Below are 25,427 nucleotides of genomic sequence, written 5' to 3' on the forward strand. Positions count from 1 at the left end.
TAGACAAATGGGAATGTGGAATACCGCCAGAAGTCCTTAAAGGAGGTGACATCTATTTTAAGGCACAGTTGTCATTTAATGATGATTTGATGATAATGTTCATTTCTAATGTAGTATCTTAGCTTAGGCCGCTATAATAAAAATACCACATGGGGCGCCTGGGTGGCGCAGTCGGTTGAGCCTCCGACTTCAGCCAGGTCACGATCTCGCGGTCCATGAGTTCGAGCCCCGCGTCAGGCTCTGGGCTGATGGCTCAGAGCCTGGAGCCTGTTTCCAATTCTGTGTCTCCCTCTCTCTCTGCCCCTCCCCCGTTCATGCTGTGTCTCTCTCTGTCCCAAAAATAAATAAACGTTGAAAAATAAAAAATTAAAAAAAAAAAAAAATACCACAGACTGAGTGGCTTAAACAACAACAAATTATTCCCCACGGTTCTGAAGACTAAGAAGTCCAAGATCAAGGTGCTGGCCAATTTGTTTCCTGGTGAGGACTCTCCTCCCGGCTTGCGGATGACTACCTTTCTCTCTGTGTCCTCGCACGGGGTGGGGGCCCAGGCAGGAGATGGAGAGAGAGAGAGAGAGAGAGAGAGAGAGGGGTGGGGGAGAGAGAGAGATCTCCTGTCTCTTCTGATGAGGGCCCCAACCTCATGACCTAATTCCCTCCCACAGGCCCCAGCTCCAGATACTATCATGTTTGGGATTGGGACTTCAACATATGAATTTTGGGGGTGATACAAACATTCAGTCCACAGCCTATATGGCAAGCCAGTGGCCCAGACATGGGCTCTGTCTACGCAGTAACTGTGTTTGGAATAAACGAGTGATTTGAAGCATCACAAGTAAGTAAATCTGATACTGACCATGACCATAGATAAGAATGTTTTCTGAATATACTGCCCCCGCCAGAACAGAGGGAAAGACCGCCATAGCCCGTGGCACAATTGTGCTCAAAGCTTTTCCCTTCTGAGGGACTCTCCTAAGGGAGCCAAGGTATATTCCCCACTCACCCACCCCCTTACCCCATTATGTTCACGAACTCGTCTGTACACAGACAGAAGGCTTGCTGCAGAAAAAGACGCCAGAACATCTTTTCTTCCGTTTAGTTTAGCAAAGACTAGCAGGGAAATCTGTGGGAAGGTGGCGCTAATGAGGTTACTGGGGGAGGTGAGAAGCATAATGAGTGTCAACCGTCAATGGTGAGGGAGGCTAGGTGGGATGAGGCATCTTGGCCACGTAGACAATTTGGAAATCTAAAATTGGGGGGGAGGATACTGGTGTAGCAAGACAGTCTCACCATCAATCATCACACAGCCGGCTCACTCACTCATAGCTCTGCTCTCTAGTACACGGGTCAGAGACACCCAGTTTAAATCAGTACCCGTGGGGGTGCCTGGGTGGCTCAGTCGGTTGAGCATCCGACTTCAGCTCGGGTCATGATCTCACGATCCGTGAGTTCGAGCCCCGCGTCGGGCTCTGTGCTGCCAGCTCAGGGCCGGGAGCCTGCTTCGGATTCTGAGTCTCCCTCTCTCTCTGCCCCTCGCCCGCTCATGCTCTGTCTCTCTCTGTCTCAAAAATAAATAAAAACATTAAAAAAAAAATTTTTAAGTCAATACCTGCTAATTTTTTTTTAATGTTTATTTATTTTTGAGAGAAAGAGAGACAGAGCGTGAGCAGGGAGGGGCAGAGAGAGAGGGAGACACAGAATCCAAAGCAGGCTCCAGGCTCTGAGCTGGCAGCACAGAGCCCGATGCGGGGCTCGAACCCATGAACTTCAAGATCATGACCTGAGCCGAAGTCAGACGTTTAAACGACTGACTGAGCCACCCAGGTGCCCCTAAACCAATATGTGTTAACTTTGTTTTCAGGTTTTTAGACAAGAAGTATATCCTCTACACTTTAGTTGCTCTGTAACACAATTTGTGTCTCTCTCACCCACTAGAGAGAATGAAATTAGAGTATTTTTTTAAAGTTTATTTATTTTGAGAGAGAAAGAGAGAGGCAGAGAGAGAATCCTAAGCAGGCTCCGCACCGTCAGTGTGGAGCCCAACATGGGGCTCGAACTCACGGAACCGTGAGATCCTGGCCTGAGCCGAAACCAAGAGTCAGACCTTAACCAACTGAGCCACCTAGGTGCCCCAATTAGAGTATTTTAGTGCACACAAATGTTCATTTTAAAAAGACAGTCTCCGAAAGCATCACGGACAGGGAGCGAGTATACTAAGGAACCGTGCTATGATATTATCCAAACACGACAGCACAGCCCTAGAGTGTTCTGAGGCCTCAGTCGCCCCAAAAGGCTGAAGGCCCGCAGGCAGTTCTGATGACAGCAGTCCCTAGTCTGAAGCCGAAAGTCTGCCAGAGGGTGGGGGAAGGAGCTCAGAGTATCCACCGAAGTGGCTCCACCAGGCGGCTTGAGATCCAGGCTCTGGGTCGCACGGCCTCCATGTTGGCATATGGCGCATGGTCGGGGATGTCGTCTCTTGTGTTAGTCTGCTCAGGCTGCCACAACAAAATACCACAGACTGCAGGGCTTATACAATGAAATTTATTTTCTCACAGTTCTGAGGCTGGAAGTCTAAGATGAGGGTGTCAGTGTGGTAGGTTTCTGGTGAGAACTCTCTTCCTCGCTGGTGGACAGCTCCTTTCTTACAGGGCCTTTTTTCAGCGCTTATGCAAAGCACATGGGGGTGGTGGGTTGGGGACTCAGCCCTCTGGTGTCTCTTCTACTAACCTTGTGGGATCAGGACGGCACCTTATGACCTCCTTTAGCCTTAAAATGTTGCTTAGGGGCTCATCTCCAAACGCAGCCACACTGGAGGTTAGGGCTTTAGCGTATGAATTTTGGAAGGACGCAAACTTTCAGTCCACAACAGCTCTAGACAAGTGTCTGGCTTTCAATCCCTGCTTTGTTACAAGCTAGCTATGTGACCTTGAGGACGTTTCTTTAACTTTCTAAACCTCAGCCATCTCTGTGGCAGTAATGGGGCAATAATGGTATCTACGTCAGAGCGTTGTAAGGATCAGATAAGATCATGTGTGTGACAGGTTTGGTGAGGGCCCAGTGTACAGGAGGTGTGCACTAACTGTTAACATTATTAACAGGGTCCTCTACGTTCTGAGAATGAGTTCCCTCTAAAGGTATCCTGGGAATCCAGTCCCTTCAGAGCTGGGTTAACCTTCATGGATTTCTACAAGGAAGATGAAAAGACAGGTTGGGTCGGGGACCCAACCCAAGGGTTCTAGAGAAAGGATTGAGTGTTACAGTCGGTCGTAGCTCTACCCGCTCCTCCCATAAAGGAGGCATCGGAAGGAACTGAGCCCTCCACCGGAATGAAGGGTCACATTGGATGCCTCTGGCTTCTTTTTAGCTTTAAAAAAAAAAAAAAGCTTCTCAACATAACTTCTCAGGTTATGAAAGGTAACCCAAGTTTATTGTGTATAGTTTGAAAGTACAGAAAACTATAAATAACATAAGAATCGCCTGTAACTCTTCTATCCAGAGCGAACTCTAATGACCTTTCTTTAAACTCAGGTAGACCTGACTATGAACCCGATCCTTCTCCTGGAGTGGTGTGGCCTTTAATTTCCAAAACTTGTGTTTCCTCCTCTTAAGATGGGGCTAATGTTCCTGCCTCGTTCCCACTTCTCAGGGTTGCCCCGTGGTTGAATGCATGGAAAATGCCAGACACGGGGTGTTAGCTTACCAAGAGCTATTGCTCTCGTTTCTCTTGAAGAAGATACCCTTGGCTTTTGACGGCAGCATCAAAGCTAGGACAAGAATCCCCAGTAATTTATTATTGCATCACCCTTCAAAGTCCCAACCCTCCAGGTGTATACTCTGAAGTATGTGTTCTAGATTAATAAGCAAGTCAATATTCTCATTTACAACACTGACATAAACAATTTGCCAGCATAAATATTCCTACTTTTCCTCTTTAAAGTAGCTTTAAAAGGTGAGGATTGGGGCGCCTGGGTGGCGCAGTCGGTTAAGCGTCCGGCTTCAGCCAGGTCACGATCTCGCGGTCCGTGAGTTCGAGCCCCGCGTCAGGCTCTGGGCTGATGGCTCAGAGCCTGGAGCCTGTTTCCGATTCTGTGTCTCCCTCTCGCTCTGCCCCTCCCCCGTTCATGCTCTGTCTCTCTCTGTCCCAAAAATAAATAAAAACGTTGAAAAAAAAAATTTAAAAAAAAAAAAAAAAAAAAAAGGTGAGGATTATATATTTGCACAGAGGGCTGGGGCGGGGGGGGTGTCTTCTTTCGGCCGCCCCTACCACCACCACCACTTCCCTCTTCTAGTGCAAACTGAGAAGGTGGGTCTCTTCTTTCGTGGTCACACTTGGCCTTGACTTCGTAATGAGAGAGAGGGAGATTGCATCTCTTAGGCTCTCCGGGCTTCCTTTGGCCAGAGTGCTTATGTCCATCACCTGAGAACAAACTCATTTCCTAGTTGCATATTAAATTAAAACTCCAGTTTTCAGGTTTTAGGACAAAAGATCTGAAATAATGTTCAGCTTCCTCCCAGCTTCAGGCAATAAGCTTGTGGCTGTGACGGTCCCATTTTCCCATCTCTCCAGCCTGACACCTCACCGCTGCCTCTGTGCCCAGTACCTTCCTCACTAGGAGAGAGGCCCCTTCTCCCCAGAGCTTGGAATGATACCTGGTGGGGAGCAGATGTTCCTGGGAAACAGCTGTTGCGGTCCACTCCCACCACCTGTGTTGTTCCCCAGCACCGCCCCAGCAGCAGCCCCCCCAAAGGGCCAGCCCCTCCTAACAGCAGGAGAGCCTGGTGGTTGACGCTGTGAATAAGCACAGTAAACTTTCTTGGTGTTGAGATTCCAGGCACTCCAGACTGGTCATCTTGACAAAAACAAACTGCTTAATCAAGTGTATCTAGGAGAGCAGGCTAAGATCTCCAGATAGCTGACTTACCTCCTTTCAAGAGGTATTCCTTCAACAGGTTCTAAAGCCTTTTCATCCTGGGACACAGCCTCCCCACAACTTATCTGGTGGCAGGCAAATGAAATGGCAAGAAGAAGAGGACATCTGTTGGTGCCTCGGCTCTGTCCACAGGTTTTTGCTGTATTGGAAAAGTGACGAAAGCTGAGCATTATCCTGAACGTAAAGTTGCCAGATATCCCAGGAAACAAATATGGAACAGCCTACCATTCACTGCTTTAAACCACTTGATCATGTTGCGGGTGTAACAAGTGCAGCAAGGCCATTCATTCACTTGTTCCACTGGTTTTGAGTATCCTATACAGGAGGCTGGGGATGAGGAGGGAACAGAAATAATGATCATTGATTATACTGTTGACTTGGAGGACCTTAGTTCACAGATGCAGATAGACTCCAGGGCCATGAAGTCTATGAAGGGGCAGGGAGTCAGGAAGTCTTCTCAGAAAGGGGGACAATTGAATTGGGTCCCGAAGAATAAGAAGTTTACCAAGTAGAAAGGTGGGCTTCATCTGAGCCTTGGGGAGACCCTGCAATGGTGAGGTCTCCATCCCCCTGGTCAGACTTTGTCCTATATTTTCTAGGCCTAAATGACAATCATCTGTGTTCAGATACCTAAGGGTCAAGAGAGTTGTAGATCCAACCAAAGTGGGCTCCCTGGACAGAATTCTGATTCACTCACCGTGACCGCAGCTGTCTGAGCACCGACCCCTTCCCCTGTGTACCTTCCCCTTCACGCCTCCAGCCCCACAGTGACTCCCCCATACCTCCCCCATTCTGCTCACAGCCTCTTGCTCCTCGATGCTCCCAGGAGCTCCCACCTCCAGATGTACAGAGAGAACAGCTGTATATTCTTACCTCTTCTGCATCTTCACATATCTTCTTCCTACGAGCCTTGAACTTAGCCTTTCTTGAGTCTGTTTCCTCTTCTGTGGATGGGCATGATAATAGCTTCCTCACAGATTTGTTGGAAGGATCAAATCAAATAAACTATGTAAGTTGACAGGGACCTGGCTTCCATTGATGACGGCCATCATTCTTCCCATGTTGCAAGACCTTACATCACAAATAATCTCTTGTTCTCCTAGAACTTCAATCTTTCCTTTGACTCTTTCCTAGCTGCTTGAAAAATCTTGGGTCTTCTCTGTCCTAAATTAGTACCTTACCTCAGTCATATTCCTCAGCCCATTTTATGGCTTCTTTTATTCACAAAGAATTGACAAATTCCCACAAACTTGGCTTCAACCACCATTTATCAAAGACTTGTTCATCTCCAAAACTGGTCAAGATCTCCTTGTGGTCCCTATTCCCCTCCACTGCATGGCCACATTTAATGCTAATGGAAGGGAGCTCCAAGAGGAAGAGAATGGTTAGTGGTCAAATGTGGCCACTCAGTGTGTGTTCCATTTTGAGTTGATTTTTGTATAAGATTTGGGATTTAAGCCAAGGTTTATTTTTTGTCTATGGATATCCAATTGCTCCAATACCATTTGTTGAAAAGACTATCTTTCCCCCCCCACTGCCATCGAATTGCTTTTTTGTAGCTTTGTCAGAAATCAGTTGACCATACTTGCATGGGGATATTTCTGGATCTTTATTCTGTTCCACTGATCTTTCTGTCTATCCCTCCATTCATATCACAAAGTCTTGATTACTGTAGCAATGTAGTAAGTCTTGAAATCAGTTAGACCAATCCCTCCCACTTTATTCATCTTTGTCAAAATTATTTTAGCTTTGTTATTTCACATAAACTTTAACAATAAGCTTGCCTCTATCTACAAAATATTTTTGCTGAGATACAAACTACATTAAACATGTATATCCATTAGGGGGAAATTGATATATTACTATGTTGGGTGTTCCAATCCATGAACATGGTATGTCTCTCCACTCACTTAGATCTTTGATTTTTTTCATCAGCATTTTGTGGTTTTCAGCATACAAATCCTGTATATATTTTCTTAGATTTATGCCTAAGCATTTAAAGTTTTTTGCATCATGTATATGTGTTCATTGCTAGTATATAGAAAAACTAACTTTTTATGTTGGTCTTTTATCTTGCATTCTTGCTGAACTCACTTGTACTAGCATTGTTGTTGTTTTTTTTTTGTTGTTTTGTTTTTTTTTTTTAAGAGAGAAAGCACGAACAGGCAAAAGGGGCAAAGGGAGAGAGAAAGAGAACCTTAAGAAAGAGAACCTCTATGCTCAGCATGGAGCCTGATGTGGGGCTTGATCCCACAACCCCAGGATCACTAACTACCTGAGCAGAAACCAAGAGTCAGATGCTCAACCGACTGAGCCACCCAAGCACCCCCTAGGAGATTTTTTTTTTTTTTTTGTAGATTCTTTGGTATTTTTTACATAGACCATCATGTCATCTACATATAGAGACCGTTTTATTTTTTTCTTTTTTGATCTATATGAAATATATTTCCATTGCTATTTCATTTCATTCGTTTATAGTGCTGGCTAGAATTCCCTTTATTGACTAGCAGTGATAGTGGACTGCTCGCCTTATTTCCAGTGGACACCCTCGCCTTATTTCCAATTATAGGCGGAAAGCACTCAACCTTTTTTTTTCTTTTTAATGTTTATTTATTTTTGAGAGAGAGCGCACGAGCAAGGAGGGGCAGATAAAGGGGGAGAGAGAGAGAACCCCAAGCAGGCTCTGAGCTTGTCAGTACAGAGCTCAACGTAGGGCCCAAACCCACAAATTGTGAGATCATGACCTGAGCCAAAATCAAGAGCTGGATGCTCAACCGACTGAGCCACTCAGGCACCCGAAGCATTCAGTTTTTAATCATTAAGTCTTATGTTAGCTATAGGTTTTTCACAGGTGTTCTTTATTAAATTTAGGAAGTTAACTTTGATTCCTACTTTTCTGAGAGTTTTTATCACGAATGGATGTTGAATTTTGTCATATGTTTTTTTCTGCATCAAATGATATGATTATGTGATTTTTCTTCTTTAGCCTGTTAATATGGTGGATTACATTGATTGAATTTTCAAATATCGAGCCAACATTGCATCCCTGGAATAAATCCCATTTACATGGTGTAGAATTCTTTTTTTTTTTTATTTTTTTTAATGTTTTTATTTATTTTTGAGACAGAGAGAGACAGAGCATGAATGGGGGAGGGGCAGAGAGAGAGGGAGACACAGAATCGGAAGCAGGCTCAGGCTCTGAGCCATCAGCCCAGAGCCCGACGCGGGGCTCGAACTCATGGACCGCAAGATTGTGACCTGGGCTGAAGTCGGATGCTTCACCGACTGAGCCACCCAGGCGCCCCTACATGGTGTAGAATTCTGTTTACACATTGCTGAATTCTACTTGCTAATATTTTGTTAAGAGCTTTTTTTTTTTTAATTTTTGAGAGACAAGAGTGTGAGCAGGGGGAGGGGCAGAGAAAGGAGGAAAGAGGATCCGAAGCAGGCTCAGAACTGACAGCCCAATGCAGGGCTCTAACTCACGCGCTGCAAGATCATGACCTGGGCCAAAGTCTGATGCTCGACCGACTGAGCCACCCAGGCGCCCCTTGTTAAGAACTTTTTAATGTATATTCATGAGGGATATTACCCTATAGTTTTCTTTTTTTTGGCACTGTCTTTGTCTGGCTTTCGTATCTGAGGAATACTGGTTTCATAAAATGAGTTGGGAACATTTCCTTCTCTTCTGTTTTCTGGAAGAGATTGGCATTAATTCTTCTTTAAGCATATGGTAAAGTTCTCTAGCTTTTAAAAATAGTGGTTCCAGGGGTGCCTGGGTGGCTCAGTCAGTTGAGCATCTGACTCTTGGTTTCGGCTCAGTTCATGATCTCAGGGTTCATGAGTTTGAGCCCCACATTGGTCTCTGCGCTGACAGTGCGGAGCCTGCTTGGGATTCCCTCTCTCTCTGCCCTTCCCTCCCCTGCTCACTCGCTCTCTCTCTCTCAAAATAAATAAATAAACATTTTGAGAGAGACTGAGACAGCGCGAGTGGGGGAGAGGCAGAGAGAGAGGGGGACAGAGAATCTGAAGCCAGCTCTGCTGACTGCAGAGGGCCCGACTTGGGGCTCAAATCCACAAACCAGGAGATCATGACCTGAAGCAAAGTCCAACGCTTCACCAACTGAGCCACCCAGGCGTCCCTAAAAATTTTTTTATAAGTTTATTTATTTATTTAGAGAGAGAGAGCAGGAGAGGGGCAGAGGGAGAGAGAGAATCCCAATCAGGCTCTGCACTGTCAGTGCATAGGCCGATGCAGGGCTCGAACTTGAGAACCGTGAGATAATGACCTGAGCCAAAACCAAGAGTCAGACACGTAACCAAGTGAGCCACCCAGGCGCCCCCCCCCCCCACAAACTTTTTTTCAAATAGTGGTTCTGGGGGACCCAGTCTGGACCACATAAAGCTGAATCTCTGGGGGTGGAGCTTTAGTGCAGGTGCTTTGCAAAGGCTCCGCCAATGAGCTTATTCATGTGCAGCCAGCTGTGGAGCTTAATGTGGTAGTAGTGGCCTTGAGGCAGACATGGGAGAGCCAGCTGGAGCCGAATCCACCTGAAGAATGACATGGATTCAACAACTGTGAGGCTTGGAGAATTTGGCTCTGTGAGACACGCCCCGGGAGCCCCTGATACCTTTGGGACCATATGGTACAGTGGGGACACTGTTCACACAAGACCTGTGGTTTGACTTGGCTACTGAGAAGCCATAAATCCCTTACTCAGCAGTTTCAGCTTTCTGATTGGTAAAATGCCACTCCTTGGGTTGTTCTGGGACTAAAACAACACAGTAGATAGGAAAATGCTTTAGAACCTACACATCATTTCGGGAAGGTAGACACTGATGTTTCTTTGGGCCCCGGATGCACCCCTACTGCCACTGTGTCGTGATTCCCAATAAGTCTCACTATGAGGTCAGTGGGAGGCTTGTGACCCCAGCTGGTTGTAGGACCCGTGTTCTCAGGCCATGGGGAAACTTCCTCCCCCTCCCTGCTCACTTACTCTGCCCATGGGGTTTGGACTCTGATAGGAAGAAGTGGGACCTTGGTTACAGTGAAAAGGGACTTTGACCTTGACTGGTGCCTCCCTTTCACCCTCCATAGGAACATGCTTGCCAATTCAGGCAGCGTGAGGATTCTCATCAAGGGAGGCAAGGTGGTGAACGATGACTGCACCCACGAGGCTGACGTCTACATTGAGAATGGCATCATCCAGCAGGTGGGCCGTGAGCTCATGATCCCCGGAGGGGCCAAGGTGATCGATGCCACTGGGAAGTTGGTGATCCCTGGAGGCATTGACACCAGCACCCACTTCCATCAGACCTTCATGAACGCTACATGCGTGGACGACTTCTACCACGGGACCAAGGTAATGTTCCTGTTCGCTGAAGGTGCGTTCCTTCCCTTTTTTGTGGGGTTGCTCCAGACTAGACCCATGTGAACAGGATGCCCCTGCTGTATTGCTAAAAGGACGAGGGTGCTCTCATGGGGCCACTGTGGCAGCTGACATAGGAAATTCCAGGCTAGATGTCATAGATCTCCATGACTACCGAAAAGCAAGTATGTAAGCCTGTTTTACCGATCACATCACTTACCCGTGTGCCGAGGCCGGGAACTGATTTTTATTTTTATATGGTTACATCATGTAATGCAGACCTAGAAGAAGAAGAGAATCATAGCTGGTGTTTGTTGCTATGCATGTATGTGACAGGGAGTGTGGTATTGATCTGAAGAACTCCTTTATGGATGATCAGCTAAATTAATTCCCCAAAGATTGTGAAAAATAGATATGCTTCTTCTAGATGATTTTAATGGCAGTAATTATGAAACAAACATGGCTAGCGATCTTGGATTATCTCTCCTAGCTTGTTCATTATTTTTAAAAACAGCTGGAAAAAAAAAACCCAAAAAACCTGGTAGTGGGGCCTCTTTTAGAGGGAGTTGTCGTGGGCAATATTTACTGTTATTGAGCTGAGCCAGAGCTGTGATATGTTGCTGAATGCAGAATACGAAAACCAAATGAATTAGGAGGAAATTAACATTTTGCAAAAAAAGTCACATGTGGATTCTTTTACCCTTCTGTGCTCCCGAACCTCTGTTATTGCTGTCACTCCTCTGTATTGTAATTACCTGTCACATGCCAGCCTCTCCCTGAACACCAGACTGTGGGCTCGTTATGGCCTTGATGATATTCCTCTGCTTTCCCAGATCCTGGCACTGACCAGAAACCGGAATAACTACCCAGTAAATGTTTGTTGACTGAATAAGTGAACAGTGCTTATACATCAAAGTTACTATGAAGGTTTTTTACCTTTTAAAAAAAAAAATGTTTATTTATTTTTGAGAGAGAGAAAGAGAGAGAGAGAAGGGGAGGAGCAGAGAGAGAGAGAGACAGAATTTCAAGAAGGCTCTGTGCTACCAGCACAGAGCACAATATGGGGTTCACACTCATGAACCAGGAGATCATGATCTGAGCCAAAATCAAGAATCGGACACTCAACTGACTGAGCCACCCGGGTGCCCCTGAAGATTTTTTTAAATGTAGAATTAAATCAATTTCAAGGACTACAAGTCCCTGACCCTGGAGGCAGCCTCTTCTACTGTCTGACCTAACAAAGGACTTGGCCTCTAACACTCTCTGGGCAAAAGGGATCCACTAGCTACCGGTCCGGGGGCTGTAGTCAGCCCTCTGTCCTACTTTGGCCCACAGCCTCAAATCCCCACGGCCCTCCACCCTAAAATGCTGCCTCTGCTCTACCGGGGCTTCTCAGGGAGCCCTTCTCCCATGCTTAGGTGTCTCCCCTTAGGATCCATTTCCCTGGGGGTTCAGAGGCTCCTGCTAGGCAGTGACCAATGAGGCTCTGCAAACCCACCCCTGAGGAGTCTGGCTCGGGCAGGCAGAGGCTGGCCTTGGGGTCACAGTTCTATGGGCAGTTGGCCTCTAAGGTCTCCCTGAAGATACATTCCCATCCTGCTGCAGGAGCAGCAGACCAGACCCCCGGACGGCTGAGCTGTGAGGAGTCACAGTCTCCGTAGCCCAGCCGGTTCTAAGGCAAGGATGGGCTCAGGACTAATACTCCAGAATCCAGGGCCAAATCTGCCTACTCTAGCAGAGCCCAGAGAAGAGAGGCAGTAGGCAGACCCTTCCTGCTTTCTCTTCTGAGAATTCCCCCAGGGCCTGTGAGTAAGGCTTCACTGAGGAAATGGGGAGCCCCAGCCCCATCAACTTCTGAAGGGTACACGAGTGGCAGGACTTTTTTGAAGGGAGTGAGCACATCCACTTCACCGTCCCCAAGTACTGGAGCCAGGCCAGGCCTGTTTGATTTATGGTCATCGTACTGTTATTTTTGTGGAAGCAGAGCATATATACAGAAAAGTATGCAAACTGTAAGTATGCAGAATTGTCACAACTGAACACACCCTTGTAATCAGCACCCACATTGAGAAACCAGACTTTACCAGCACCAAAGTGCCCCTCTTTATGCCCCCTCCCAGTCACTACTTCTTACCAAGGATAACCACTATCCTGACTTTTTATACCATTGTTTGAAAACAAAAAAACAAAAAAACAAAAAAACCAGCTTAGCAATCCCTATCAAAGTAACACCAGCATTCTTCACAGAGCTAGAACAAACAGTCCTAAAATTGGTATGGAATCAGAAAAGACCCCGAATAGCCAAAGCAATCCTGAAAAAGAAAACCAAAGCAGGCATCACAATTCCAGGCTTCAAGACATATTACAAAGACGTAATCATCAAGACAGTATGGTAGTGGCACAAAAACAGACACACAGATCAGTGGAACAGAATAGAGAACCCAGAAATAGACCCACAAACATGGCCAATCAATCTTTGACAAAGCAGGAAAGAATATCCAATGGAAAAAAGACAATCTCTTCAGCAAAAGGTGTTGGGAAAACTGGACAGCGACATGGAGAATGAGCCTGGACCACTTTCTTACACCATACACAAAAATAAACTTAAAATGGACAAAAGACCTGAACGTAAGACAGGAAGCCATCAAAATCTTAGAGGAGAAAACAGGCAACAACCTCTTTGACCTCAGCCACAGCAACTTCTTACGGAACGTGTCTCTGGAGGCAAGGGAAACAAAAGCAAAAATGAACTACTGGGGCCTCAAGATAAAAAGCTTCTGTACAGTGAAAGAAATAATCAGCAAAACTAAAAGGCAACTGACGGAATGGGAGAAGATGTTTGAAATGACATAGCAAATCAAGGGTTAGTATCCAAAATCTATAAAGAACTCACCAACACAACACCCAAAAAACAGTCTAGTGAAGAAATGGGCAAAAGACATGAATAGACACTTTTCCAAAGAAGACATCCAGATGGCTAACAGAAACATGAAAAAATGCTCCACATCACTCATCATCAGGGAAATACAAATCAAAACCACAACGAGATACCACCTCACACCTGTCAGAATAGCTAAAATAAACAACTCAGGCAGCAACAGATGTTGGCGAGGATGTGGAAAAAGAGGATCTCTTTTGCATTGCTGGTGAGAATGCAAACTGGTGCAGCCACTCTGGAAACAGTATGGAAGTTCCTCAAAAAATTAAAAATAGAGCTACCCTACAACCCAGCAATTGCACTACTAGGCATTTATCCAAGGGATACAGGTGTGCTGTTTCGAAGGGACACATGCACCCCAATGTTTATAGCAGCACTATCAACAATAGGCAAAGTGTGGAAAGAACCCAAATGTCCATCGACTGATGAAGGGATAAAGAAGATGTGGTGGATGTGGCGTGTGTGTGTGTGTGTGTGTGTGTGTGTGTGTGTGTGTGTGTGTGTAATGGAGTATTACTCAGCAACCAAAAAGAATGAAACCTTGCAGGGGCGCCTGGGTGGCGCAGTCGGTTAAGCGTCCGACTTCAGCCAGGTCACGATCTCTCGCTCCGTGAGTTCGAGCCCCGCGTCGGGCTCTGGGCTGATGGCTCAGAGCCTGGAGCCTGCTTCTGATTCTGTGTCTCCCTCTCTCTCTGCCCCTCCCCCGTTCATGCTCTGTCTCTCTCTGTCCCAAAAATAAATAAACGTTGAAAAAAAAAATTAAAAAAAAAAAAAAAAAAGAATGAAACCTTGCCATTTGCAGCAACATGGATGGAACTAGAGGGTATTATGCTAAGAGAAATTAGTCAGAAAAAGACAAATGTCATGTGACTTCACTCATGTGGAATTTAAGATACAAAACAGATGAACAAAAGGGAAAGGAAGCAAAAATAAGATTAAAAACAGAGAGACAAATCATGAGAGATTTTTAAATACAGAGAACAAACTGAGGGTTGCTGGAGGGGTGTTGGTGGGTGGATGGGCTAAATGGGCAAGGGGCATTGAAGGAGGACTCTTGTGGGGATGAGCACTGGGTATTATACGTAAGTGATGAATCACTAAATTCTATTCCTGAAATCATTGTTACACTATATGTTAACTAACTTGGATGTAAATTGAAAATAAATAAATTTTTACAAAAAGATCATAGAAACCAAAAAAACAAAACAAGACAAAACAAAACCCAACAGCATAATTGAGATATAATTCAGACATCATACAGTTAAGTAAGTAAGTAAGTAACTTAAGTATAGAAGTCCATGATTTTAGGTATATTCACCATAGATTGGTCCTGGCTGTTTATATAAATAAAATTAAGTGGTTTGTACCTTTGCATTAGCTTCCTTTGCTCAGTATTATTTTTGTGAAATTCATTCATATTGAACTTACTCACTTTCACTGCTTTATTGTTTGATGTACCACATATTGGCATTATCGATGCCAATAATACCGTTGCTATGAACGTTCTTGTACATCTTTCAGCAAATGTATGATCACATATCTGTCGAGCACATTCCTAGAAGTAAAATTGCTGGGTCATAGGGGTACATGCGCTCAGCTTTAGGATAGGCCACCAAATTATCTTCCCAACTGATTGTAACAATGAATACTCCCAGCTGTAATATAAGAGAGACCATAGTATTTACCACCAACAGGACTCTGATTACCACCGGGGTCCCTGCTGGGGTCAATTCTGTAGTGTGCTCGAGCGTCGCGCCCAAAATTGTAGCTTTCTGGCTCATGTCTCCACTTGGGAGACCTTCAGTCTAAGGTCAGATGCCATGCTGTCACCACGCTGTCTACCAGCCTCTCAGAGGGCAGGCTGGCCTTCTTTGTCTTATTTTTCACATTGTCATCTGCCGGGACCTCATTAGCCAGGAGTGGCAGGTTTTCCCCTGAGAGCCTTTAGCTCTTTATAGCCGATGAAACCCCAGCACACGCATCTTTGTGCAAGTTGGTGGGTAACTCCTGATCTTTTCCAGGCTTCTCATCCATGGGAGCAGCTGCCTCTGCAAAACCCGTAAAAGCCCCTCTGTGATTTAAGGCCCCCAGTGCATGTCAGGCCCTAGTTGTGCAGTGTTTAAAGGCCCAAAGGTCCTACGCCACGCTGGCTACCGGCATCCCCCAAACCAACCCTTTGTTATGTCCGTACTAAGCAAGATTGGATCTTGACGCCCTTGTGCTCGAGCCCTTATATTGAGCATCTGTTTCCTAACATAGCCCCTGACTCAACCTTCCCTGGATCCCATCTATAGACCCTGCCCAAAATTCTGCCACAGTCTCCCAGCCTCCCAAGAGCCGGTTTCCTGCCCCAGTACTCCCACCCCTCCATTCCTGGATTTCCCCTTCACCTTGGTGCTCCTACAGGGGGACACTTGGGCTTCCTCTTTCTTCTAGTCGCTGACCATCTCCCAGGGAGAGAAAACGCTCTCCTGTTGCAGTGCTGCTCCAGGGACATGTCGATTTAATTATTCACACGGCCTGTGGCACTCATTCAGAGGCCATGCACCCTGATAGACCAACGCTGACCTACTTTGTACATTCTAAGAAAGGTAGCAGTTGATTGGCTTGAAGCATCTGGATTTATAATAGAATAATAATCCTAAGGAAAAGCTCACCCGAGTGATTATAGCCTAGAGAGAAAGAGAGATCAAGTTGCATCTTTTTGTTCTTGTCCGACAGATCCGCGGGGCCTTGAACTCTGCGCCCCCTAAGCTATTGCATGCCTGTCAATTTGGCGGCAGCAGCCAGGGCTGGGAAAACAAAACAGTTGAAAGCCTGGCTCTTCCGAGAGCATCTGGGTCTCCATTGTACTGGGTCTAAAGGGATTTCTCTAGCACTTTAACAAATGCTTCGCCTGCTTTCAGACGCTGTGGCAGGCGCTGCCTGGCACCCCTGGCTCTGCATCCCACACGCACAGCGGGCCCTTGATCCTCCTCCCCGCCTCCTCACACCCTCCCGACCTGCGGGCCCTGCCCTCCCCGGCCCAGAACCTAGGTTTCCCGGAAGCGGAGCGCCAAGACCACCTGCTTGTTAATAATGCAGACCCCATTGAAGAAAGAGCTTGTCTCCTGCGGGGAGGCAAGGCCAGGATTTCAGATGGGTCATGAGGTCTTTTATTGTTATTCTCCTTAACTTACTTATAAGTTATATTTATTCTCTTATGTGTAGCTAATGCTACATAATGAAGAATGTTAACGCAGGGTCTTGAGATCCACCCCACCAATGGCTCTCCGCAGCGAGGTGGGAATATCAGAATCAGGCTTTTTAAGCTATAGGCACAGCCCCTTCACTAAGATGTTGATAGAGGGGGCAGGCATGGGCAATCGGAAAAAGCTTCCTAGATGCCTTTTCTGCTTTCCCACTTCTCCGAAAATATATTAAGCACCACCATCTTGGCCAGTGGTTTTCAACCCTTAGAAACAAATTACAGTAGAACGACTCGGGGAATTTTTTACGACACCAGTACCCAGGGCCCATGCCAGACCGGTGAAATCCGTGCCTCTAGGTCTGCCTCTTCCTCCATCAGTATTTTTTTTTAATCTTTTATTTTATTATTTTTGAGAGAGAGAGTGTGAGCAGGGGAGGAGCAGAGAGAGAGAGGGAGACAGAGAATCCAAAACAGGCCCCAGGCTCTGAGCTGTCAGCACAGAGCCTGATGCGGGGCTCGAACTCACAGACTGAGATCATGACCTGAGCTGAAGTCGGACGCTTAACCGACTGAGCCACCCAGGTGCCCCAATCATCATCAGTATTTTTTTAAAGCATCCCTGATGATTCTGACACTGGCAGGTGAATTAATAAGGAACTTTCTCCGCTGTTTTGAATAGTGTATGTCCTGGCTGTTACTGCTGCCGAGCTGGCCCTCACGTCTTCTTTGAAAGCTGGGGCCTGCTTTGCCTGCCCTTGCCGGTCTTATTTATTTGCTTCTCTCCTTCCATTCACATTCCAGGGTCGTCAATGGGCTCCCAAATCCCAGCCTGGGTCTTAGAATGCCCGTACTTGCTAGAATTCGCTGGTCCTGTGTTCTTCCCTCCTGTCTGTATCCCATTGACATCATCAGTGAGCAAGAAGTTGGCCATGATAGACATGCCATTAAACAGAAGTCCGGCTGGGTCTGTTCCTCTTTGTGGTCCCAGAGACTCCCTCTCGCCTGTGCCAGGACCATCTGGTCACAGAGACAGCCTCCCATTAACTCAAAATCAGCATCAGCAGGACATCTACTCTTTTCTACAAGAGAAGCCAAATCCAAGAAGAGTGCTTGGGCCAGCATGAGATCAGCCAAGGGGCTGTTCGATGGCATAGGTTTGGAGAGCCTGCCACATCCCACCCCCCGGTGGAGGGTCCTGACCCTCCCTCCCCTTCTGTCACTGCAGAGGACCGGGCCCTATCTGGCAGAGTCATGAAATGGGACAGGCTAGTACATAAATAAATTCCCTTTGGTGTCCAGCCTGCCAGCATCCTTACCAAGGAGCCCATTTATCCACTGGGCAGGCTGTTTTTCTACTTTGCTTTTGAAATTTGCTCTTTTGGAATTAAACCTTTCAATGGTGTTCACTTTTTTTTTTTTTTTTTTTTCTCTTGACTCCAGTACTCTGTCCATTTCTGTTTAATTCGAGCCAAAATGTTTTTCCAGTCTTTTAGCTCGGCAATAACTCTGTTTATCAGGACCCAGGTTCCTATGGTCTGGCTTATTAATTAATGCTCCCGAATTCACTTATGTCTTCATTCCTGTAAAAAGCTGGAAGGGACCTTAGAAATCTAGTTCCACCCTCCCATCGATGGAAAATGCATGAGTTGCCCCAAGTCTCAGAGATAACTGGGCCAGAACGCAAGTTTCTCAGTCTGAGGGCCTTTTCACCATTTTCACCACGCCACTCAGGGGCTCTCCTGAAACCCCAGAGTTGGATAGTCACCCCTTTCGGACCGCCAGCTACCTCTCAGTGGGCTGCATACAGATAGTTTCCTTGACGCTATGGCCTGGACCCGACGAAATCGTCACAGACCTGACGTGCATTGCAGACCGCGGAGTGAGCTCTTTGCCATCCTGAAACGGTGGCTTTATAAAACCCCACCCGTCACTGGAGGAGTAACAAACATCCTCCTTAGATGTTGACAGTTTCTGCCATTTACAAACGGGTGTCGTGGGGCTTAAAGGAGGATGCATGAAAGACACTTCCCACAGTGCCTGGCACAGAGCGTGCGTACGATAAATGATAAATGTTGGTCCCTAGGGTGTGACTGCCTGTGTCCACCCTAGGCCTGGCCTTGGCTCTGTCTTCGGTCTCTTAGACCCACCCATTTTAGCTTTGCGATGAAACTGTTCCACTGCCCGTCTAGTCCCTGTGCTGCCTGGGTCCCTAGCTTTGCCAGCAGGACATCCTGATGGGGCTTCTCTCAAAAGCCACCCTCCTCCCATCGTGTTTTCCTGGGCCAGATGCTGCCACACCATGCCTGTTCTTCCCGCCGACCTGCCACCCTTCTGGCACGGCTGTGCTGGTCAGGATCAGCACAGCTGGGCTCCCCTCCCTCCTCTGAATCACTTACAGTCACACTAAAGATCTCCATGAGTGCCTCATGAAGTGGCTTCCCCTTCTGAGCCACCTGGAGGTCATCCCTTCTCCTGCCTCTTCCAGTGGAACCTGGCACCCTGGCAGGCGTTGTACTGGTTTTCTACTTCACGACAAATTAAAATAATACCTATTTACCAGCGCCAAGTTCTGTAGGTCCGAAGTCCGGGCACAGTGTGGCTGGGTCCTCTGCACAGGGTCTCACAAAGATACAGTCAAGGTGTCTGCTGGGCTGCTTTCTCATCTGGAGTTCAGAGTCCTCTGCCAAGCTCACCTGCCTGTGGCAGAATTCGGTCGCTAGCAACTTGAGGGCTGAGGTCCCCGACTCCTTGCTGGCCACCTGCTGGGGGCCCTTCTCAGCTCCTCGAGGCTGTCACCATTTCCTTACCACGTGCCCACCTCTATCTTCAAAGCCATAAGGAGACTTGCACTTTGAATCCCTCTCCTGTTTCAAATCGTTCTGACTTAGAATCTCTTTTGCCAGAAAGAGCTCGCCTGGTTAGCCTCGGCGCATGGAGATCCTCACCTGTCCCAAATGACATAACCCGGGGGTAATGGCGTCCCATCTGATTCACGGGGCCCCTTCCACACTTAATGGGAGGGATGTACAGAGTGTGGTTCCCTGGGAGTCCCCTGCCTACGGTTGGTGAAGGGGAACACATGCAAAACCATGGCCATCCTACAGACTGTTACCCTCGTCTACCCCCACCTCACGGATTTTGCTTAAACTACTTAAGACTCCACATTTACTTTAAAAAAAAAAAAAAAATCAAAAATCACCTTGGCCACCCTTCACTTCACAGCTCTCTGTGCCTCATGTCACGTTCCTGCTTGAGACCCTGCTGTGACTCCCTGTGGTCTCAGATGTCAAGTTCGGGTGTCTGGGTCTTCACCCTGGGCAGCTCCCCATCTGACCTTACCTGTCCATGCAGTCCGCATTCCCAACACGTGCCCATGCATCAGCAAGGTGGTTTTCTCTCCCTGTGACCATCCCATGCTCCCCACTGCTGTCCCTTCCCACCATCCATGGAAACCTTCGAGGCTTACCAAACTCCTGTCACGTTCTGCCTCCAGCTAATTCAGATCCTGGATCCCACTGTCTCCTCCCCAGCCGAAATAATTTGTCATCTGGGGCTTTCGAATTGTTTTGTGTGGAAAGTTTGTCTTCCAGCTAGATTGAAGAATATTCCAGGGGCAGAGACCACCATTTATCTTTAGCTCATGACCCACCACAGACCCACATGGCTTGAAACATAGAGTAGTTGTTCTCAGAAACCGGTGAATGTCAGCAGTGTGGTAGTAATGAGCAAAGACAGGGGGAGACCACTGGAATCTGCATTTCAGCGCATGTTTACTAGATGTGTGATTTGGACAAATTCACCTCTCTCTGTCTCTCAGTTTCCTTCTCTGGAAAATGGAAGATTATAATAGTATTTTATGTGTGTTAATTGAGTTCCTATTTGTAAAGAACTTAAAATAATACTCAGTGCTTACTAAGGACTCTATGAGGGTCCATTAAATCAATCCATCAATCACCCAGTTGTGCTAATCAAGGACCAACCCTTGGAAAACCATTTGTACAATTTCCTCCTGAGCCTATTACATATTTAACCGTTAGGCATCACACAGGAACTAAAACATTGGATTCCGTTTCTACTGTTAGGTTAATGATGTGTGTTTTCGGTTTCAAATGGAGCCTAATAGTAATGGTGATGAATTCCAGATAATTTTCTCTCTTCTCTCTTTCTCTTAAAAGCAGAAATAGCCAGTCAAACTCTGCAGGCACTCAGGAGCTATTTAAAGATGCCCTGCTTCAGATCAGTTATCTTGTTTAACAAAACCTTGCCGGCAACTTCTTTCTATGTCCACATTAATTGGGAGGCAAAATGTAGGCCAGGCTGACCCTTCTTAGAACAAATGTAAGAGGAAATCTATCGTTTCTTATAAATTTTATATCTCGTATTGGAAAAAAAATCTCCTGTGGTGACCGGGCAACTCCTCAATTTCTAGAATAGTGTTTGCAAAGAATTTATCTATACAGAGATTATTGAATCTTAATAGAATAGAAATAAACGCCCCCTCTGTGATCCTAGAGGTACTGGAAACCTCTCATACCTCGTATGAGAAGTTCTGCTTTTATATTCTCATCCTTTGAGGTTTAAAAAAAGAAAATAAAGGGGCGCCTAAGTGTCTCAGTCGGTTAAGTGTCCGACTTTGGCTCAGATCATGATCTCACGGTTCGTGGGTTCGAGCCCTGCGTTGGACTCTGCTGAATGCTTGCTCAGAGCCTGGAGCCTGCTTCAGATTCTGTGTCTCCTTCTCTCTCTGCCCCTCTTCCACTCGTACTCTCACTCTTTCAAAAATAAATAAATGTTAAAGAGACGAAAAATACATCATCTACTGTATGTATATTTCAGTGACACGTAGTACATGAATGGTGTGTTTTTTTCCTTTCTTCTTTTCTTAAAACCTGCATATTTTTTAGTCGTTCAAGAAATAGTTGAACACAGCCCATGGAGAGCTTCAAAAATCTTTTTTCTTTGTTTATTTATTGAGAGAGAGAGAGAGAGAGAGAGAGAGAGAGAGAGCACGAGCTGGGTAGGGACAGAGAGAAGGGGAGAAAGAGAGAATCCCAAGCAGGCTCTGTGCTGTGAGATTTACAGACTGTGAAATCATGACCTGAGCCCAAATCAAGAGTGGGACACTTAACCCGCTGAGCCTCCCAGACACCCCAAAAACTTCAAAAATCTTCACTGAAAATATCTCTTTTCCCAAACCTCGCTGTAGTTGCCTCGGGTCTGAAGTTGTCCTGTTGTTGTGTTGAATGTAAGGCGTGTCTTAAAATCCCACACTGACAGGTAGAAATGTGTTGGGATGCCGCATCTCTTCCCCCGGTGGTTTCCGCCTCACCATTCCCTCAAGTTATCACTGCAGCCAAGCACATTTTTTCTCCTTCTGATCTCCTTTATTTCTCATTAATTAAAAACTAGGAGCTATAGTGATCCTCAATTAGTGACTACGCCCAGACAAAACTATGGGTCAACCATAGTAAAAACTTTGTCACTGATCAGTTTTTCTCTTTCATACACACGTTCACACACTTTCACATTCTCACACACACGCTCAATCACACACACACAATTTTAGAGCTAGAAATGCCATTAAAGATTAAGGAATCCATCCCCTAATCCATAAATAATTTTCGTGTTTAGATTTAAACTCTCCACAGCATTCTCAATATTTAAAAATAAAATTAGGGGCACCTGGTTGGCTCAGTCACAGGAATATGTGACTCTTGATCCCAGGGTTATGAGTTCAAGCCCCACATTGGGTGTAGAGATTACTTAAATAAAACTTGAAAAAAATAAAAATTAAATTAAATGAAAATTAAACAATATCTGTGGGTGAACTCTTTTGAGGAGGAGTATGAATAGGATAAAGAAGTTCATGATTAGGTAACCTAGGAAACCATCTTTTTTTTATTTTAATCTGTGGGGTTTTTTTTTCTTCAACAAATTAAGACATACAATAAGCCACACATCTTTAAAGTCTATAGTTTGACACATTTTAACACATGTGAAGCCATCACCATTGATATAATAAACATATTCATCACCCCCAAAAGTTTTTTGTGGCCCTTGTAATCCTTCTCCCTCCCAGATAACCACTGATCTGTTTTCTGTCACAATAGATTAGTTTGCCTTTTCTCATGTTTTCATGTAAATGGAATAATACAGTATGTATTCCTTTTTTTGGACTGATTTCTTTCACTCAACATTGTTAAGTTTTTGGTTATTGCAGATAAAGCTACCATGAACATTTGTGTACAAGTGTTTATGCAGACATATGTATATTTCCCTGGCGTAATTACCTAGCAATGGAGTGTCTAGGTCATGTGGTAGGTGTATATTTAGCTTTTTAACAAATTGCCAAACTAGTTTCCAAACTGATTGTAACATTTTATATACCTTACGGGCTCTACATCTTTGCCGTCTTGTTATGATCAGTTTTTTGTTTTGTTTTGTTTTGTTTTGTTTTGTTTTGTTTTGTTTTGTTTTGTTTTTGAGAGTGAGAGAGAGTCAGAGGGAGGGAGAGAGAGAATCTTAAGCAGGCTCCACGTTCAGCACTGAGCCCCATGCAGGGCTCAATCCCATGACCCTGGGATCATGACCTGAGCCGAAAGCCATTCTAACAGGTGTGTAGTGATACCTCATTGTTAGTTTTTTGTCTTTTGTTTTTGTTTTATTTTACGAGATCACCAGTTTGTTACAAAAGGATATAACTCAGGAACAACCAGATGGAAAAGGTGCACAGGGCGAGGTTGGGGGAAGAGATGTGGAGCTTCCATGCCCTCTCCGCATGCACCATTGTCCCTACACCTGCATGTGTTCACCAACCCAGAAGCTCTCCTTTGTGGTTTTAATTTGAATTTCTCTAGTGGCTAATGTTGAATGTCTTTACATGTATAGATTCCGTATGCCTTTGGTGAAGCGTTCACATCTTTTGTCGGTGTATTAATTGAGTTGTTAGTCTTTTTATTAGGTTATTGAAGTTGTTTATATTTTCTAGTTACAAGTCACTTACTGGGTATATGTTTTGCAAATGTTTTCTCCCCGGGCTGTGACTTACCTCTTTATTTTCTGAACAGTGTCTTGAAGAGCAAAAGTTTAAAAAAAATTGTTTTAGAGAGAGAGAACACGCAAGTGGGTGAGAGGGGCAGAGGGAGAGAGAGGGGGGGAGAGAGAGAGAGAGAGAGAGAGAGAGAGAGAGAGAGAGAGAGAGAGAGTCCCAAGCAGGCTCCACGCCCAGCACAGAGCCTGACGTGGGACTCCATCTCACAACCTTGGGATCATGACCTGAGCCGAAATCAAGAGTTGAATGCTTAGCCAACAGAGCCACCGAGACACCCCAAAAGTTTAAAATTTTGAAGTCCCAATTTATCGATTTTTTGTTCATAATTTCTTTTTTGCACTGTGATCAAGGAATATTTGTGAAATTCCACGTCACTAAGATTTACTAAATTTTCCATTAGAAAACCCTAGCCCCTACATTTAGGTCCGTAATCCATTTTAAGTTGGTTTTTGTATATGGTATATGGTAAGGATGGAGGGGTTTTTGTGTATGGCTGTCCAATTATTCCGTGCCATTTGTTGACAAGATTATTATCCCTTGTCAAAAAAGCAGTTGACCATCTATGTGTGGGTTTATTTCTGGACTCTCTTTTCTATTCTTTTGATCTATTTGTCTGTCTTTACACCAATACCTCCCTGTCTTGATGCTCATTACAGTGAGAATTGAGAGCAGGGAGTGTAAGTCTTCCAGCTTTTTCTTCGTTTTCAAAGTTCTTTTGGCTACTTCGTCTTTGGGAGCAAACTTTTGCAGTGCAGGCAGTAAACCAAAAACTGAAGAGAGAACTGTACACCAAGTGTATTAATCACATACTTGGTAAACATTCTCTGCCCTTAGCGTGGTCCCTTTCTGTCAGCTAAAAGTTAAGACCTTTCTTTAAAATCTTCTCAAGTTGGGGGGTGCCTGGGCAGTTCAGTTGGTTAAGCGTCTGACTTCGGCTCAGGTCATGATCTCGCGGTTTGTGAGTTCGAGCCCCGCATCGGGCTCTGTGCTGACAACTCAGAGCCTGGAGCCTGCTTCGGATTCTGTGTCTCCATCTTCCTCTGCCCCTCCCCTGCTCTCTCTCTCTCTCTCTCAAAAATAAACATTAAGAAAATTGTTTTAATTTTCTCAAGTTGGGGCTTCTGGGTGGCTCAGTCGGTTAAGCATCCGACTCTTGATTTCGGTTCAGGTCATGATCTCATGGTTCATAGGATCGAGCCCCACGTTGGGCTCCGTGATGACAGCATGGAGCCTGCTAGGGATTCTCTCTCTCCCTCTCTCTCTGCTCCTCCCCTACTTGTGCCATCTCTGTCGTCTCTTTCAAAATAAATAAACTTAAATAAAAAAAACATAAAATTTTCCTAAGTTGTTTGGAGGTGGGGCGGGGGGAGGAAGCTATGAGTGTGTGTGTGTGTGTGTGTGTGTGTGTGTGTGTGTGTGTGTGTGTGTTAAAAGAAACTTTATTGGGTGTTGGGGGTCCAGGTCCATGGAGGATGTTGTCCTCCATGATCCTGGGCTATGACGTCACGGGGAAGAGCCATTCAGCTCCCTCTCTGCCTTACAGTTGGTCAGTGGCAAATAGGGGTAGGCTGGGGAGTACCGAGCAAACTGGAGGAGTATAAAACTTTTGCGGACTGGAATCGCAACCACTGAGCCATTGCCACCCCATCCTTGCCCCCGTCAGGTTTCCATTCTTTTTGGTGTCCCTCCTTACCACCAGGCCTGGTGGACTGGCCTGAGTCACTTGCCAGGCTTAAGATACTCTAGAACTCATGTTTGGGAGAGTACTCTAGCTCCAAATCTCTATGCCCTAGACTTACTGGACCATCAAAGAGCATTTTTTTTTTCCTGCTGTGTGGAAAATAGAGAGTTCACAATGGAGCACATTGAGCCTCTGACGGGCTCTGGGATCCCAGGTCCCCAGGTGGCTCCTGGTGGTGCATGGCTCTCCACCGGGACCCACAGATGA

General features: G+C 45.7%; 1 protein-coding gene and 1 long non-coding RNA gene across 3 annotated transcripts in view; one reads left to right on the top strand and one right to left on the bottom strand.

Moving 5' to 3' along the window:
• DPYSL5 (dihydropyrimidinase like 5) overlaps positions 1–25,427 on the top strand; it is a 103,605-nt gene that overhangs the window by 36,545 nt on the left and 41,633 nt on the right. For both annotated transcript variants that reach the window (XM_086700198.1, XM_086700197.1), the window contains one exon: positions 10,030–10,294. In XM_086700198.1, coding sequence (XP_086556324.1) covers positions 10,034–10,294 — 261 coding nt within the window. In that variant the 5' untranslated portion in view covers positions 10,030–10,033. The remainder of the gene's footprint in view (positions 1–10,029; positions 10,295–25,427) is intronic.
• On the bottom strand, positions 13,646–15,933 carry LOC147582306 (uncharacterized). The gene is made up of 3 exons (XR_015248953.1): positions 15,629–15,933; positions 14,027–15,286; positions 13,646–13,778 (listed from the first exon to the last, which is right to left on the bottom strand). It is a non-coding gene; the product is annotated as an uncharacterized LOC147582306 (long non-coding RNA).

This window comes from Puma concolor, chromosome A3 (genome assembly GCF_028749965.1).
Source record: "Puma concolor isolate L17-30 chromosome A3, mPumCon1.1.hap2, whole genome shotgun sequence".
Taxonomy (NCBI): Eukaryota; Metazoa; Chordata; class Mammalia; order Carnivora; family Felidae; genus Puma; species Puma concolor.